Below are 17,984 nucleotides of genomic sequence, written 5' to 3' on the forward strand. Positions count from 1 at the left end.
ACAGATTCAAATTTATTGGAAAATATTTTAAACATGTTTATTTTTTTAACCTTTTTGGTCTTATTAAAATCAATTTAACTCAGAGAGAGTAAATCAGAGATGAGCTGGTTTAAACTGAAGAAGTGAACGCACATCCACCTAACTCATTAAGTAGGATGGCAAACTATAACTGAAAAGAAAGAAATCCTGCACACTACTCTTGTTAAGTATCACCAATTTATTAGACAAATCAGAACGTTTCAGTCCCTCAACATTCAGATTTTTATATTAAAGTGCTAATTAAAATGGAAAAAGTGAGACTACTACAAATATATCATTTGAAAGTAAGAGTTAAGTGAGTTTAAAGTAGTTTAAAGTGTGTTTAATCAGATTTTAAACCGGGATAAGGCAGATAAAAAAAAAAAGGTTTTAAATGATGAATGTTTGAAAAACTTTCTCCTGTTTAAAGGTGCATTTAATGACATTTAAGTGATGAGTTGCTCTTGTATTGTTACAGCAGCAGCCTCATCACGACAGCCACATCTAACTGAAAACTTTGTGTGAGTGTGTGTGTCTGTGTGTGTGTGTGTAGTGGACTTACATTCTGTGTTTGTGTGTGTTGTGTTTCAGAGACGTGTCGGTGGAGCTGCCCTTCATCTTAATGCATCCTAAACCTGTGGAGCTGCCCGTGTCCCGCCCACAGTCAGGTGAGTCCACACAACTCTAATAACTCTAATAATGTGAACCTGACACTCTTAATCTAAATGATATATTATATTTAATGAAAGAGTCAGAGGACACACACACACACACACACACACACACACACACACACACACACACACACACACACTGCTGCATTATGTAACTCTCCGTTCTTGTCCCTTCTTCTTTATGCACTAAATCTCCATGGAGACTCAGTTTCCATGGCAACTCCAGTATGACATAGTAATGCGTGTTTGTGTGTGTTACAGCTGTGCCAGAGATGGACCCCCCCATCGACACCAATTTGATAGAATTCGACACAAAGTGAGTTTTAAGACTTGATTCAGTTTATTAAGAAGACAGATTTCTTTTTTATTTGAAGCCACACTTCCGAAACCTTGTTCTCTTCAGGTTCTGTTAAAAATGTACAGGTCAGCATTTATTTTTGTTTGGTTTATGACTGCATTTCTGGAGAAATAAATTGACAAACAAGCTTTGTTAATTTGGTGAACATGAAAAACGATATATCTACTCAGCACGTTCAGCATTAAAGCATCGTCACTGTGAGCATATGTTAGCATGCTTAGCATTTAGCCCAAAGCTCCATGATAAATAAGCATCATTATGCCAGGATATTAAAAACAAAGTCATGCTAATCTTTAACATAATGGCTCCACGAGGCAATAAGTAAACTAAAAAGATTTTTGACTTTAAGCGATTAAAGTTGCAGTTTTGGAAATGAAGGTAAACCAAAATAAAAAGAATCTTAAGTGGTCAAAAAGACGATTGAAACCAGAAAACAAGAACATCTCTCCTATCTGGAGAAAGAGACATTTACTCTTGTTTTTAACAGAACAAAACACAAGCTCTTAATCAATTTAAAACCAGTTTAAAGTAGAGCCCCACCGATTAATCGGCTAGCCTATAATATCGGCCGATATTAGCATATGCAGTGACTATCGGTATCAGCTACTTTCATCGCAGATATGCGCTGATATCACGAGATTTATTCACCAGTCAAAAGCATTTCATTTGAGTTTCCTTGTATTAGCAGTTCTCTGTCACCAGCAGAGCACGCTATATGGATTAGGATAGGATAGGATAATACTTTATTGATCCCCGGGAAATTCGGGCGTTGAAGCAGCACAGACAAGTAGCTCAAAATACACATGAAACAGAATAGATAAGATAAATAAAAATAAAAATAGGAGGTATATACAAGTACAAAATGAATGATGAAGTTAACTATGCAGGGAATTTAGACAGTAGACAGTATTACAACAAGCATGGTCAAACCGTGATGCACGTACATGCAGTTACTTTCCAGTAGCGTGACCATCTTGTCTTCATTATGTATTTCACAGTCTTTGAGGGATCGACGCAATAAGTGTGTATATCTGTGTCCATCTTTCTTGAAAGATCTAAATTGATCTAAGAAAGATATCGGCTAATATATCGGTATCAGATTTTTTTCTCTCCCCAATATCGGCATCGGCCCCAAAAAATCCAAATCAGTCATGTCCTAGTTTAAACCAGTTCCCTTCTAATTTAAAGAATATGTGCATGAAGTGTTTTTGACTAGTTTAAACCAGTTTAAATCTTATCTCTCTTAATATAAGAGATATTTCTTTCTCAGTCTCTGTGTGAGGAGGGAAACTCTACAAACAGATGTACTTTGACTCTACTGGAGGTCTGGTGCTTTGGAGAAATGTTTATTTCTATAAATGCTGGGAAAAAAAAACGACCCTACTTTTAAAAAATAAAATGACTCTTTCTAAACACACAAAGCAATGCAGAGAGTTTTGTCGAGAGCCGATTTGTTTTCAGGCTTTAGTATTTTCTGAAGTCAATAAATCGTCTCTTCGTCCTCTCAGCAGCATCTCCCAGGACGACGACTTTGTCTTCGAGGACTTCGCCCGCCTGCGGCTCAAAGGCGCAGTGGACGACAAAGACGAGGACTGCTAGGAGCTCGCCGGCCTCTTCATACGCTCGCTTCGAAGCCACCACACACACACACACACACACACACACACACACACACACACACATGCACACACACATGCACACACACACACACACTGTTCACCTTACATTCCCCGGTGGAGGGGGTGGATGAGGGCACGTTTGGACGGAGGCCTCGTGGGGGCGTCGGTGGTGTTCTTCCTCTGTCGCTTCAGTCATTCGTCATGCCGCCGCCATTTTTCGCCGCCATCCGTCTGTCTGTTTCTCTTCTCTTTTTTTTTTTTTTTGCTGAAAAACTTGTAATGTGGAGCAGCTGCTGGATGGACGATGGCGTGTGGATGGAATCGTCAAGTGAAGGCAAAATCTGATCGGCTGAGAGAAATAAGAGAGAAAAAAAAAAAAAGACGTGCAAGAAGCGTAGGAAGTATTTTGAAATGTTTTTTTGAATGTCGACCGTTTCACCATCTTGTACAAACAGAATATATATTTGAAACATAGAAAAAATAATCTTCTACGAGCTGTCAGGTCTATGTTCAGTGGTGATCGCCCTTTTTCCTTTGATTACAAACTGTCGACGCTTTTACATCCAGGCTGCGAGGGGAGGACACACAAACCAACAACACACACACACACACACACACACACACACACACACACACACACACACACACACACACACACACACACTCTTAGACAGGCGACTTGATTTCACCAGCATCCAATCACCCGCTCTCATCACTCTGAACCCTGTCGTCCGGTTTCTAAACGGTCACGTCTATCGGCTGCATGCTTCTCTGTTCTGCATTCAAGTCTCTCTTTTTCTGAACTTTTCCAGCGTTGATCTCGTTTTTCAAATTGATTTCAAACACGTTCTATCATTCTGAAGTTCATTTACAAACATCAGTCATCACATTTCATCCAAACAAAAGAAACTACCTATAAGAATCCACCTCTTAATACTTCCTGTTTAGCAAACTGGATCCTACTGGAAACACAAACCTTCTTCTCAAGTTATTCAGTTTAATGTTTGAAACTTTTCAACTTTTGAACCGGATTAAAAAAAAAAAAAAGTTCAAATAATAAGATGCTGTTTGTGACAGAAGCTGGAATAAATGTGGATCTGCCTTTAGGCTATGGTTGTCAACATTTTCGTTACTTTTTGATACGATGTGTTTTAAAACCAAACAATCTCCCTCAGAAAGAGCTGAAGCCTTAAAGCCTGCAGAGCTTCAGTCATAGTTTAGACCAGAAGAGAGAGAGAGAGAGCGCTGAGTAAATTGCACAAATATGTTGGCAACTACCTGGCTGCTTAACGTTGCCTACTGTAGTTCATAGTTTAAAGCGAACATATATCGTCTGTAATGACCAAACGAGGGAATAAAATGCATTAAAACAGTTTTCACAGTTAGTGGAATTGCGTGAGTGTAAACTGAACTGCTGTATTGTACGGCACAGAGACTTTCAACACAGACGTTTTCAGTTTGAACGTTTGATCTGTTGACAGAGAAGTCTACAAAATATCACCAATCACACACTTTTGGTTGTTGCAGCAGGTTTAAAAATGTGTTCCATTCTGCGCTCTGCTGTTTCTCAGGCTCTCTCAGCTCTACATGTTGATTCCTTACTGGTCACATTTACTTGTTTCTTTCATACACGCCTGGTTTCAACCAGCCTGAGGTGAACACTTTATTTCACACAGTTAGAATGTAAAGATGTCACCTCTTCTTCTTTAATTTAAGTATTTAAATGACACCTCTTGTGTAGAAACATGAATATCAAGTAAATGATCTTCTTTAGATTCTTTACAACATGAGCACAAACTGATCACGCTGGAATCGTTTTTTAATGAACTCAAACTTTAGACCTGTGTTGGAGCGCGAGGCTTTGACCTGTCAGGTCTTCTCCTCAGCCCGTCATGCTTCAGTTTACACGTCAACAACAGCTAGAATAGATTTTTTTGAATTCTCTTTGGAAACTGAATGAGTTCTTTACTTTTCACTGAGCTGGGTGTGACTCCTCCTCCTGCAGGTTTAAACCTCCAAACTGTCGACTGTTCACGGGGAACACTGGTGTGTATTTTAGTTCCTAATCAATCATCTCGCTGTTAAAAATCTCACCATCCACTAATTCATCCAAACACACTCTGAAATGATGTGCACAGAAACATGTAGGGTTTCTTTTTTTTTACAATAAGTTCAGTCTCGTTTTGTTCTGTAAACTTCATCGTGCCTTCTACATCTCTGTTGCCAATAAGAAAGTCCTTCAATCATCACTCTTCTTTTGTGTTTTTGTGACTGGAGCACAAAACTTCGATTTAGTTTGTTACTTTATTTTCTGAGCTGAAACAGGAAATACGTTTAAGTTCTATAAAGGCTAAACTGGAAGTTTAAAAAGACAGTTCACTGTTTCTATTCCCATCTCAGTACATTCTTAATGTAATTATAAGGTGGAGCGCAGATCTTTTGACAATTGCAGGAAAGGAAAAAAAATCCCTCAAAATGAAGGCGGTAAAGAATTAATGAAATGTAAAAGTATGAAAGGGCTTAGTTGAAGATTCAGACTCGCTCCATGAAAGTGTTTTTCTAAAACCTTATTTCAATAAACAATGACTTTCATCAAAGAGCATTATGAATAAAAAAAAAGATGTCTCCAGATTGAGTACACTTCAGGAGCAGTCATCATTTGCTTATTTGTTTTTAGTTTTTTGCCTTTTAGTGACTTTTCTTTTTCTTTATTTACAGTTTACATTTCTATTCTGCCAAGTTTTACAAACGAGTTGCTCACTAGTTTTACAAACTCAAACCTAAAACAATTGCTTTTTCATGAATTGTCATTTTATTTGCACATTTCCGAGGAGGATTACGAGGATAAGACTTTTTCCTCTCTTGTGCACAACGTTGCACAGTCCATGCTGTTCCACAAAGTTTTGTTTTCATGTCGAAGTGAAATGATTTCCCTCATCAAATTCCTCAAAACCATTCCTGAAATCTTCAACCTTCCAGTCATAAAATAAAAAAACCTTTTCTAGTTTTCAGATCTCTAACTTACTTCAAAATTTGAATTTGTTTCTTGAGAAAGTAATCGGATTCATATTTCCTACAACAGTAACCCTACCCTAACTATTGTCAGTCTGTCTTTCAATCTGCCTTTTCTTTTCATGACAGTGCTTTGGTTAAGTATTGTATAAACTTAAACATTTATAAGTTTATTCTTGTATGAGAGCTTTTTTTTTGTTTTAGAATTATTGGGCTTTTCTTGTAAAATGATGACTTTGTTCTCAAAGTTTCATCTCATTAATTTATTTCTGCCTTCTGACAAACTAAAACACATATTCTACAATCGACCAAATTGAAGATGAACAAAGTGCCAATAAGAAAGAGAAAAAAAACAAACAGCCAAAGCAGGAAAGAAGAGAGTTGATTCAAACAAAGTGAACAGCACCAGTGTTTCCCGTCAGATCCACTACATCATCACCACCACCACCACCTCCTCCTCGTCCTCGTCCTCGTCCTCCTCCTCCTCTTCATCGTTTTATTTTCTTCATCCGACCTCAGACATGTGAAGGACTTCATCAGCTCGCCTTTCATTGTCCTCTACTCGCTCTTTTTCTCCGTTTTCATGCATAAAAACTCATAAACGGTTTAGAGGAGCTCCGGGCGTAGTAGTCATATCTTTCTCTTTGAAAACTTTTGTGTTGGTTTTCCCCCTAAGAAACAAAAAAATGCACGGATCAACATTTCACACGACATGTGAGCACTGCACTTTCATTGGACGAAACAAACCCACAGAACTGCAGTTATTGTTGTTTTTGCTCATTTCAGGAGACAAAGAAGAAGAATGTTTTTTTTTGTTTGTTTTTTTTTAATGCTTGGCCATTTTATGACATTTTTTTGTTGTGTTTTTGTCAAGTTTTTTAAACTTCACATAAACCTTCAAACTTTTTTTTTTCTTTTTTTATCTAAAAACTGCCAAACTCCCCTCCCTTCGTCCTTCGCTCCGTCACCCAGAAGGGAAGAAGAAGAAACAAACTCAGAGCATGTTTGAAACTCTTTGATTTCTTTTGATTTTGTTTCCAAGCAGTGCTGTGAATCGTACGAGCTGTGATTCTGTCCTTATTTTGTCGTGCATATGTGGGGTAATTTGCTAAGTGTGAAATTATTTTGACAAGTGCCACGCCCCGGCCTGTGCGATGCTTACCGTAATGTCTATAAAAAACAGGCAGTGATTTCTGCTGGTGGCACCGACACCAGAAAAGATAGAGTTCTGATTATTATGCTTCTGATTATTATTATTATTATTATTATTATGGTGACTATTATTACTTCTACTGTATCATCATTGCGACCATGATTATTCTCATAATCATTTAAGAGTCTGTTGTTTTGCCATGTATTTTTTATTTTGAGATTTTTATTTTAGTTTTCTTTTTATTATTAAAGGCAAAATGAACTAACAGACCCTGCTCCTGTGTGCTGATTGTGCAGCTCTTCTCAATCGTTCATGTCAAATAAAATTACAAGTTTAGAAAGGAAAAGTGAAGATGAACTTAGATACAACTTTGTAACAGCTTGTATCCAATGACAGCATTGACATGAAGTAGGTCCAAACTATATGCTGAGATACGAGTGTTCAGTGAATAAATCAATGCTGATTCAGCAGTTGTAAAATGTAATGCAGGTTGCTGGAAGAAGACATTTTAATCAAATATATAGTTGAAGGATCCTGGAACATAAGATCTGGTCTCATTTACTTTCTGTTTACAGAGAGATTTGATGATGACTTTGAGTTTGGAGGTTGTTTTAAGATCTTATCCAACATTTCAGTCATATTCCCCATTCAGATATTATTCAAAACTAATATCACCTAAATCAGTATATGAACTATAAAACACATCATTGAGACTGAGATTTGGAAACGCCTTCCTAGAAAACTTGGGTTTTCCATGTTTTCGTTTGGACATGTCAAACACACGGATGTATTAACAACACCAGGCTCAATTTATTTAATATTTTAATTTAATTTAAAAAAAATGGTTTAATCTGAAAAAGAATGATCCAGATAAGGGTTTTCTCCAGTCTGGGTCAGGTAATCCACTTTGGATTTGGTCCGATTAGATTTAAAAAAAAAAAAAAAACTGAAAAACTTTATTTCAGAAAACAGGCCGACAGGAGGAATGAATCCATCATAAGTTGCAGGCAAACTCCTACACACGGTCTAAATTGCACAAAAACATTGGCAACAGTTCGGCTATGAATAGATGGAACTGAGCTGCTACCTTTGTTTCAGCTCCAAAATGTTGCCAATGTTTTTGTGCGATTTAGACAGTTTTTATTTTTGCTATTTTTAATAATTAAAAACAAGAAAAGACCCAATATTAGGTGTCTATGACTCCTGCTCTAACTGTGGTATTTAAACAGGTATCAATATCATCTTACTAGTATCATATGATCAAATATAATAGTACTAAAATAATCTGTTGTTGGTTTTTCACTTTTTACTATTTGCAGCTTGTGTAACTGTTGTACTGTATAAAATATAAGAGTAGAGGTCAGGATGTTATCAGCACTGCTGATCTTTAGTCACTCCCTCTCGTGATGGTTTCTTAAATAAAATGTGTAATCTTGAAGAGCAGCTCTTACAGGGACAGAAAAGACTCAGGTTTTATTTTGATGTAGTTTATTTGAAATCAGTGAAACATCAGAGCAGTGTGGGTCGCTCTGAGACTTGCAGCAGACTGGTTGTACTGGTCTGCTCCCAGTGGGAAAAGGATAACACCTTGGTTCTTCTCTCTTGTAAAATGTTCTAGAAGACTAAACAAACATGACCAGGATCAGTTTGTGCTGAAAACAGAAGCAGGGATCGATCTGTTTTTGGATTATCAAAAATGAAAGCTGTGTGGAGTCATGTCGTCATAAAGCGTCGTAGTCGTCGTCGTCTTCGTGCTTCCTCTTCAGCGACTCTCCTCCAGAGTTCTGTGACACCATGTTGGTGGTGATGAGGATGTTCTTGGAGCCGATCAGAGACGGGTTGATGAGGACGTTGGAGACGGCTGGCGTCGACGGCGTCGCTGTCGGGACAAGGAGTTTAGTTGTTAAACCCAGAGTGATGTCTTACAGGTGAGAGGGTTCAAAGTGTTTTAAAACAACACAATCTGTTAATGTAATGATCAATACTCGGGTGCAAACTCATCACGGATGAAAGAGGTGAAATCTCCTAAAAAAAAAAAAATCTTCCCAGGGGGTCATGCCCCCAGACCCCCTGGGAAGATTTTTTTTTTTTTTTTTAAATATCAGCTTTAAATTGTGAATTTACAGAAGATTTTAGCATTCAGACAAAAGAAGCAGTGCAAACAATAAGAAAAACACAATAACATGTCTATATCTATGTTCTGTTCTAACTTTTTGATAAAGCTTCAGTGAAACATGAGAAACCCCATGATGCTCCCAACCTTCGGTCCCTTTTTATAAATGGGATGAATTTGCAGAACAGGGCTTACCATGTTCTACTAAGGGCTGAAGTGAAGGGCAGTCACTATGCAAGCAGCTCTCAGAGCAGAGTCTGAGAGAGCATCATAATACAGTCATCAAGTATGACAATATTTTCTCTTCTATCATAAAATATGAAACATTATCAATATATGAACCTGATGTTTTGCTCCTGCTGATTCTCATTAAGTTTATATTCCCTCTCTTATTACATGTGTTGACCAGCTGTCACTTTAATGTTGCCTGAGATAATAATGAACCAGAAAGCTGTATGAAGTTACCTTCAAGCTAGCACACATTTCTCATTCATACCTATGGCTACCAAACGGTAAATGTGATCAGACAGGATGTTTAACAGAAAGGCTGGCAGAGTTCGAATCTTCACACAGTGTTTTCACAAATAACGTTATGTAAATTAGCCATGTGCTGCACATTGTGACTCATTGAATCAGGTTTCATGCTTCTTGCGGTCGTCGCGGCGATATTGCGCAATCGCGCACCCCCGAGATTTTGTAACAACGCGGACGAGTTCGTGCCGATCGCGTTGCAATGATTGGCTGCAGGGCCTGGAAGTATTTTCTTTAGGAAGTGTTGAGCAATCAGACCGCTCTGACCGCAATCGGTATGAAGCGACTCGACGTTTGCAGGGACCGTGCTCGCCGGCCGCAAGAAGCATGACAGTTTGCGTCATAGACTTATTTTTGGGCTTTTTTGGGTCTTTATTGTAGAGATAGGACGATGGTTACTGTTGGAAATCGGGGAGAGAGAGAGAGAGAGCGAGAGAGTGGGGAATGACATGCGGGAAAGGGTGATTTTTCTAAATACTCTGACAGTGAAAGTCTCGCGCTGTGAAAGAGCCACAGAAGCCTGTCGGAAATGTTCAAGACATTTTAAGGAGTGCACGTGAAAACTGCTCTCTGAAGTTATAAACACAGCAGAAGTCAAACATATCATGCTTCAATTGTCCTGCTCCTTGTCTGTGTTTGAACGCCAGCATTAAACTGGTATTAAAAATGAAGAACTGGAACAGGATCTTACTGATTTTTGCGGTGGCCGTCTGGGAGGGTGGTGGGATCTGAACCGTGAACCTCTGACCCGTCAGAGACACTGGAGTTCCGACTTTAGTGGTGACGGACTGAACAGATGGAGTCCCTGTGAGGAAAACAAACCAGTCAGACATCACATAGACTGGTTTAACTGGGATGAAAGCACAGAGCCAGATTTTAGAGCCCTTTCAAACTTTAAAATTAGAAAAAGGTAGTTGTAAGTTATTCAAATAAAAATGAATCTAGTATGAGTACAGCTTCAAAGTTTAATGTGGTCTGCTTCTAGTGCCTACATCTCCCAGAATTCCTGTATTAAACTAAAAATTTGAGCCTGGAGTTGCTTTAAAGTTGGAACAGAAAGATACATCGGTGCTGTAGCTGCCCTGCATTCTGTACCAGGCTGGAAATGTAAAAACAGAAATGCTTGAGGGTCTGTATTTGACTTTCAGGTCACTTGGAGCCAGCCTCAAGAAGACACTCGAGCAACTGCAGTTTTTTTTTGCACTTCTGCAATGGCTTCCTTTTCCAGCACCTGAGGTTGCTGCTTGCAGTAAACAGAAGTTCTTGTTCTGAGATTTCAGATAGACTGAAAGTGTTTGTGCGTCTGTGGCGCCCTCCACAGTCTCACCGAGGGTTGGCGTACTTGGCCTGCTGGAGACAGCGCCGACGCTGAGACGAGGCACAGTTATCCTTCCAGCAGAGGACATCACCTGCAGGGACAAACACATTCACACCATAGATTTTGTGTTAGACTGAAATGAACAGCAGAAACCATCAGAATGGAAGTGATGGAAGTTTAACTTTGAGTACATTTTACCTTCTTCTGCACAGTTTTGAGTCTGTAGTTCGGGGCAGTCAGACAGTAGCGGTCTGGAGGAAGTCGAGGTCCAGTGTACGGTTTGATCAGTGGGAGAGGAGTCTGATTTTTCTGCCTCGCGACCTCCAACAGAAACTGAACAGACAGAAGAGCGGGAGAGTAAACAACAGGATACACAGAAACATCAACAAAACAAGGGATGTGTTTTGTAAGTTGACTCGATTGTTAAACGTCATCATCCCCGCTGGTCGGCACCAGAATTACTCCTTAAAATAAATTACTGGTTAAACAAATTACTCAGATTTTGAGCTCAGATTTTTTATGCTCAAAATGCAATGCAACCACCCACCACTAGCTGGGGCTGTAGCTGCTGTTAATGGGCCTGCCCTCCCTGCTATACAACCTGAATGTAAACAAGCAAGAGTGAGCGGGTGGCATCTCGTGGGAGCACCGCTGTTTGGAAGCGTTTTGTAGTTGCTGTCCATGTAGACTGTGTCAGGTCAAAACTGGCATATTGACCAGAGCAATGTGGAACCATATTCAGCACGAACATGTGGACATTAAGCTGCAGGGAGAACCGAAGGCTGGTGGTGCTAGCGCTGCTAACATAAACAAATTACATCATTTTGCCGCAGACATTTTTCAATAAATTGTGCTTGATTCTGAAAAGGGGATGGGTACTTGTTGTGGACATCATTACTCAAATAACATTGTATGCTAACTGTTGCTGCCATGACGGTGCACTGCTCACACTTTGATTGTCATGGTGTTATTGAGAAAGGAATAACATACATAAAAGTCCCAATCAAAATAATCTTGTGGGTCAAATATTATGGCTGGCGGGCAAATTTACAAACAAATTTGCTACATAAATAAGGAGGGTTTGTGCGATAATACCGCCACCCTGGATCACGGCAGGGGGAATTCCTTAACCCCGTCAGCCCTGGGCTATGGTAACTCTAAAGGGACAAAATACTCAAAATGCACATAACCAACACAACAGTCTGTTACACATGCACCATGTCAGCCGTGAACAGGACAAGTGATGTCTGAAAGTACTTTTAGAAAAGATAACAGTAACGTGCATATCGAAATACTAGTTGGATGTTTAACCACACGAGCTTGAAGTTTAAACTCAGCGGAGACAGACAACAGACAGACTCGCATCACATCTTTGCTAGCAACAGTTAGCACACATTGTTGTGATGATAACAGAGCGGAGAAGATTGGCCTGCTAGTAATGAAACTGGTGACTGGAGATACGGTATGCTCCTATGAACGGAGAAGACTTCCGCGAGCTGATGGCGTTTGTCGAGCTGGAGTACAAGCCACCGTCAGCAGCTACGAGAGTGGAAAAGATCAGCAGGATTGTGCGGAACAGCAAAGTGTCTGTTTACTTTAGACTCATGGACAGCTCTCTCCATGGACTCATATGTTACCATCACTGCTCTTTCATTCAGAACTGGGACTTAAATGCCACAGACACACAGACACACAAAGACACACACACAGACACACACACACACACACACACACACACAGACACACAGACACACACACACACACACACACACACACACACACACAGACAGACACAGACACACAGACACACAGACACACAGACACACACACACACACACACAGACAGACACAGACACACAGACACACACAGACACACACAGACACAAAGACACACAGACACACACACACACACACACAGACAGACACACAGACACACACAGACACAAAGACACACAGACACACAGACACACACACACACACACACACACACACACACACACACACACACACACACACACACACACAGTGCTGCAACAAGCTGCAGAAAACACAGCGGACCACCAGGATGTCTGTATCCGCCGCCATTTCAATTCTAAATATCAAACATGTCTGAAATAAATCGGGGCGTCCCCAACGATCACCGAGCAGATCGGGGACGTTAAGATTTGATCTTTGTGCCTCTCACACTACAAAGATAATCTGGGCAGATAATCGCTTCCGAGCAGCCTGCGATTGTCGGGAAGGAAGAATCGGACCTCAAATCGGCCAGATGATTATCGTGCAGTGTGAGCCAGGCTTTAAACAAAAATCCATCATTATCAGAACAGCTCAGACGAGATTCTTACGTCTCGTGGAGGAGGCGATGTGAACGATTGGTCCATCCGGCACTGAATGGCTAGTTTGATGTCGTCTGCATCCACATTGGACTTCTTGGCATGTGTGGCGTAGATTTTGGCATCCTCGATGATGGTCGTCACATATCCTGAGGACAGAAACAGCCGCTGGATGACTTGATGTGTAGGATGCTTTGATGTAAGATTTATTACCATGTTTCTCTAGAAAACAGTAAAGTGCAGTATTGTCTTAACATTCCTATTCAGACTCGATTTAAGTATTTATGATATTTAAGCCGTGTAATGTCATGGAGGCGTAACGGGGGGTACAAGTGATCCCACCTTCGTACCGCCATAGTATGTGGTAATGGAGATTGTTGTGCGTGTGTGTGTGTGTGTGTGTAGCTCCCACTGTGCTTTCGTCTACATGAGCAATAGAGAAGAAAATAGAAATGGGGCGTTGGGGTAAAAACCGGCCGGTGGCAAGTAGATTTTAAAAAATGACTGACCAATCATTATTTTTTTCCATCCAAAATGAGAAACTGTGTTTTATCAAAACATATTAGCTCGCCTTTTTTTCTTAAAAATGGTAGTAGTGCCCAGGCCACTCCTGCTCCCCTCTGAAACAGCCAGTGCATTACATTACAAACTTAAAACTAAATCCATCTCTCAATAATAACTTACTTTAAATCTACAAGAACAAGTTTTTTCCTCTCTATTTAACTTTGACAATGTTGAACACATGACAGAAGCCGTGTGTGTGTGACTGCTCCCGCAGAGCGTCTTTGAAATGAAAAGTGGAGTGTGCATTTACCTTGCACTGTATTGTCAATGTCTATAATGCACTGCTGTTTCAGACAGGATACAGCAGGCTGTGGGATGAAGTTACTAACATGAAGTTACTGATAACTGAAGCAGACTCTGAGAGAGTGAAGAGAGAGAAGTTGAACCGACGGTTTGACCGCATCACGTGCGTTCTTGACTCGGTCTGTGCTGATCAGCGATCAACAATGTTCTTTCGCACTGAAAGTCAACAGGTGCACGTGGTGGATGGCGTTCCAAATGTGTGTGTGTGTGTGTATGATGGCGTGTCTCAGTGAGTCCTCAGTCTGCAGACAGCAGAGGAGCAGGGAAAAGTAGCTGCAGACACATCCAACATGTTTAATACTCAGCATCGTTTTTATACATGACTGTTGGATTTAAAGGTTCACCCGCCTTGTGAAATGTACTCACCAAACTGAAAATCTACACACAACTGGAGGTTTTAATTTTGGAGTCTGCTTACATCCAACATCATCATAAAATATTAAAGGGAATCTAAGAGCTACAACTATCATCAACATTACTGACACAGTAGCTACAAATCTATCTTATTCACTTTGGTTTTTGTTGCTCTGTTTTGCTTTCTGCCTGTTTTAAGGGCGTTTTACTTCACCACTGTAACTTTGCTAAATGTTGCTTATTGCTCATGATTAATGTGCGTTGATGTCTTTTTCTGTCGGACAACTGCACACGATAACGTAAGCCCTGCACTCTGGGCTTCTGAAGGCTCACATGTGAAAAACATAAAACTTCACTTTAAAAAAAAAAAAAAACTAAAAGGGGGTTGCTGTCTTACTGTAGGTGAACTCCAACATCTGGTTGATGACTCTGGGCTCGTACTCTGTGATCCCCATGTCCTTCAGGATCTGGATCATCACCTGAAACACACAGGTAAACACCTCTCAGACAATGACGACAGCAGCAGCAGCAGGGAAGAACAGCTGACTCATAGACCATCTGAAGAGCTGAACTCTCTGATTCATTGATCCTGAAGTTTGTACACAACACCTCTGACTTCAGCCTTTACGGGCAGAAATTAGAGGTTGAATAATTTAAATCACATCATTTTAATGTGTATTGTTAAAACTGGATCTAAAATAGCACATTTTGAAATTTGAATGTTTTAGTTTGAAGCTGAATTCACATAAAAACCACACAAGTCAAAGTGTCAGATCTGTCACTGTGCAATAAGCCTGTAACACCAAAACAACTGTGAATGTTATGTAGACATTTACATTCCTTGTACATGTACACAACACATTACTAATCCACTCATGTGAATAAATCAGATGCTTCTTGGATTAAGATATTAATTTAACACTCACTGTTACCTCAACTCTCTGCAGCACATTCACGCTGTTTGCTGTAAAATATCCCAATAATGCAAATGTATACATGTATATATACAACCCTCAACATAAACAAAGAAAATATTACAAAACTAGGAGGATTACAGGCAGCAGTGACTCGTGTTTACACCCAGCAGCACTTCATTGTTGTAAACGGTAATCTAGCGCTAATGTTAGCTGGCATGCTAACTAGCGTCTGCAGCGTAAATGATATGTGCACAAATGTATCTTGATTCTGGTACTGAATTCAATCACACATCGAGTTAATCTGAACGGACGTTTAGTGCCAGGTGAACTCGGAAAACTTTAAAAGGCGTTTTAACGTTACCTGAGCATCTTTAGGGATGGTTTTCGGAGCAGACATGATTTCCCCCGCTGCGCCTTCGCTTCTTCTTCTACGGTTGTCAGATTAAAAAACGAGAGATGACTGTACAGCGTCCACTAGTGGTCAGAGTGTAAATTACAGCGGGTTTATCAAGAGATCCGCGACACAATTTATGTCAATTTCTTACGTAAAATAGGAAATATCAATCTTATTTTTTAACGAGTTCTAGCTTTAATTAATCATTTTTATTTACAATTCACAAATAAACACCATTCACAGAAATATAACCTACACAGGAACAACAGAGGACACATACATACATACATACCCATAAATACATATGGTTAAATTATCAGAGTTCTGTTTGGCAGTATTCAGATTTACATTTTCAAAAGCACTGTACCGGAATACAGTAATGGGATTCTTGTTCTTAACTTAACTAATAATTTAATACCTCTTCTGTACTCAGCCAGTCGTTTGTAATTAAGAAGGTATTACTTTTGTTTTCAATTGATATGCCAATATTTCATAAATCAATTTGTCTTCAGATCTTGATTGATGCAGAGATGCCTTCACAAAGGATGAGTAACAAATAATACCAAAACAGAGCAGAGTTTAAACAACAGAGAGCCTGCAGGGGGAGCTGCAGACTAATCTTAGTCTGCATTACTTAAGGATTCAAGGTGTACTCTCTCTAAAGTCTACTGCAGTCCTGTATCAGCAGCAGGTTTCTTAAGAAGACGTTTATGTTCTGGTTCCTAAATGGTAAATGGACTTGAGCTTTTAAAGCACTTTCTAGTCTTCTGACTACTCAAAGTACTTTTACACCGCAGGTCACACCTACACATTCACTCACTGATGGTAGAGGTTTCTGTAAAGTGTCCATCAGTATTAACTCATGCCATTCATACACATTCACGCCGACGAGGCAGAGGGAGCAAATTGGGGTTAAGTGTCTTGCCCAAGGACGCATCGGACATGTAGCTGGGGATCAAACTCTCGACCTCCCTGTTAGGAGACGAGCCACAGCCCCTCCAAACTTTAAAATGATCTTTGATAGGACTATAGATCTGTAGACTGAGTTGTAAAAGAAGCTTAAAGAAGCTTAAAACCATTTCCATTTTTTTTAAATGATCTTTTGTCTATATTTTTGTTGGTTGCCTTTTTAATTGTGTGAAGAACTTAACACAGTTACTCTGCAGTAATAATAACAATAATAATAATCATATTTTGTTTGTAGAGCACTTCCCAAGACAGGAGGACAAAGTGCTTTACAGAAACAATATTAAAGAGACAATCACAGTTTCACATACAGAAACATTAAGAGTCAGACATACAGTTAAAACAGAACCAAGTTAAAAGAGCAAAAGACAAATTAATGTACAAACAATAAAACATAATAACTCTGTTCTGTTTTCATTTTTAATTAAAGCTCCTGTGAGTTTTTTCCTGATTCTTGATAAAACAACATTTTCCAGTTCAGTTAAAACAGGATGAGTTTTTTTAAAAGACACCAGAGATAAGAGGAGCCCGCTCTGTAGTGGGTCTTCATCTGGACACTTTGGAGACAGTGGGTGAGAGGAGGATGAAGGACAAAATCGTATCCATCCTGGATAACTCCTCTCACCCTCTACATGGTGAGCTGTGGCAGATGGGCAGCTCCTTCAGCCAACGCCTCATCCCCCCCAGGTACAAAACTGTTTGTGCCCACCGCCATCAGACTGTACAACAGCAGCCTATGACAACAATAACAGTCTATCCTGACACAAACTTCACCCCCATAAAACATTACCCACATGACCTGCTTCATTATTATTATTATCATTACTAACATTGTATTATTGTATTATTATTATTATTATTATTATTGTTATTATTATTGTTATTGTTATTATTTAGCATCTATATATATACATATATACTGTACATTCTATATATTTTTCTTATATTATTATACTAGTCTATATTATATAACATTTCATTATATATATATAATATTGTTCATATTGCACTATATTATATTATATTATATTACATTATATTATATAACTACACTCTGCATTACTGTGGTACAACACTGCCTCTCTTCTCTGCTGTTTTACATTGCTTGCTGCTGTTTATCATACCAAGTCACTTTAATCATCACTTGTCCCTTTATCTTGTCATTCTCTGCAAATACTGTCCAAATTCCCTGCATAGTTAACTTCATCATTCATTTTGTACTTGTCTGTTTTTACTTTTATTTATCTAATCTATTCTGTTTAATGTGTATTTTGTATTTTGAGCTTTCTTGTCTGTGCTGCTGCAACGCCTGACTTTCCCCTCTGGGGATCAATAAAGTATTATCCTATCCTACTTT

At 39.3% G+C, this 17,984-nt stretch overlaps 2 protein-coding genes across 7 annotated transcripts in view; one reads left to right on the forward strand and one right to left on the reverse strand.

Moving 5' to 3' along the window:
• Positions 1-7,101, forward strand: part of LOC132988354 (arrestin red cell) — a 30,990-nt gene extending 23,889 nt beyond the window's left edge. For 2 of the 4 annotated variants that reach the window (XM_061055705.1, XM_061055707.1), the window contains 3 exons: positions 610-686; positions 954-1,008; positions 2,562-7,101. In XM_061055705.1, the coding sequence (XP_060911688.1) occupies positions 610-686; positions 954-1,008; positions 2,562-2,649 (220 nt within the window). In that variant the 3' untranslated portion in view covers positions 2,650-7,101. Of the gene's footprint in view, positions 1-609; positions 687-953; positions 1,009-2,558 lie in introns of all 4 variants that reach the window. The other 2 variants (XM_061055703.1, XM_061055706.1) reach the window with 1 other exon arrangement.
• Positions 7,102-8,305: 1,204 nt separating this feature from the next.
• taf9 (TAF9 RNA polymerase II, TATA box binding protein (TBP)-associated factor) lies at positions 8,306-15,720 on the reverse strand. 3 transcript variants are annotated; one of them, XM_061055714.1, is made up of 7 exons: positions 15,629-15,720; positions 14,748-14,829; positions 13,142-13,278; positions 10,995-11,129; positions 10,821-10,887; positions 10,170-10,283; positions 8,306-8,713 (listed from the first exon to the last, which is right to left on the reverse strand). In XM_061055714.1, the coding sequence occupies exons 1-7, from the start codon at positions 15,662-15,664 to the stop codon at positions 8,556-8,558; spliced, it is 729 nt and encodes a 242-aa protein (XP_060911697.1). In that variant the 5' UTR covers positions 15,665-15,720; the 3' UTR covers positions 8,306-8,555. The 3 variants fall into 3 exon arrangements, with proteins under 3 accessions (XP_060911697.1, XP_060911695.1, XP_060911698.1); XM_061055712.1 differs by having other exon boundaries at positions 10,806-10,887; XM_061055715.1 differs by lacking the exon at positions 8,306-8,713 and adding an exon at positions 9,997-10,097 and having other exon boundaries at positions 10,134-10,283; positions 10,806-10,887.
• Positions 15,721-17,984: the final 2,264 nt, after the last annotated feature.

Source organism: Labrus mixtus, chromosome 14 (assembly GCF_963584025.1).
Source record: "Labrus mixtus chromosome 14, fLabMix1.1, whole genome shotgun sequence".
Taxonomy (NCBI): Eukaryota; Metazoa; Chordata; class Actinopteri; order Labriformes; family Labridae; genus Labrus; species Labrus mixtus.

Bases quoted from the DNA above. Each gene is read 5' to 3' on its own strand.
- taf9 (XM_061055712.1), bottom strand. From the start codon at position 15,664: ATGTCTGCTCCGAAAACCATCCCTAAAGATGCTCAG. The intron at 13,279-14,747 runs GTAAGACAGCAA...TTCTGTCCTCAG, and splicing joins GATGTTGGAGTTCACCTACA to GATATGTGACGACCATCATC. The intron at 8,714-10,169 runs GTAAGATCCTGT...TTGTCCCGACAG, and splicing joins GACGGCCACCGCAAAAATCA to CGACGCCGTCGACGCCAGCC.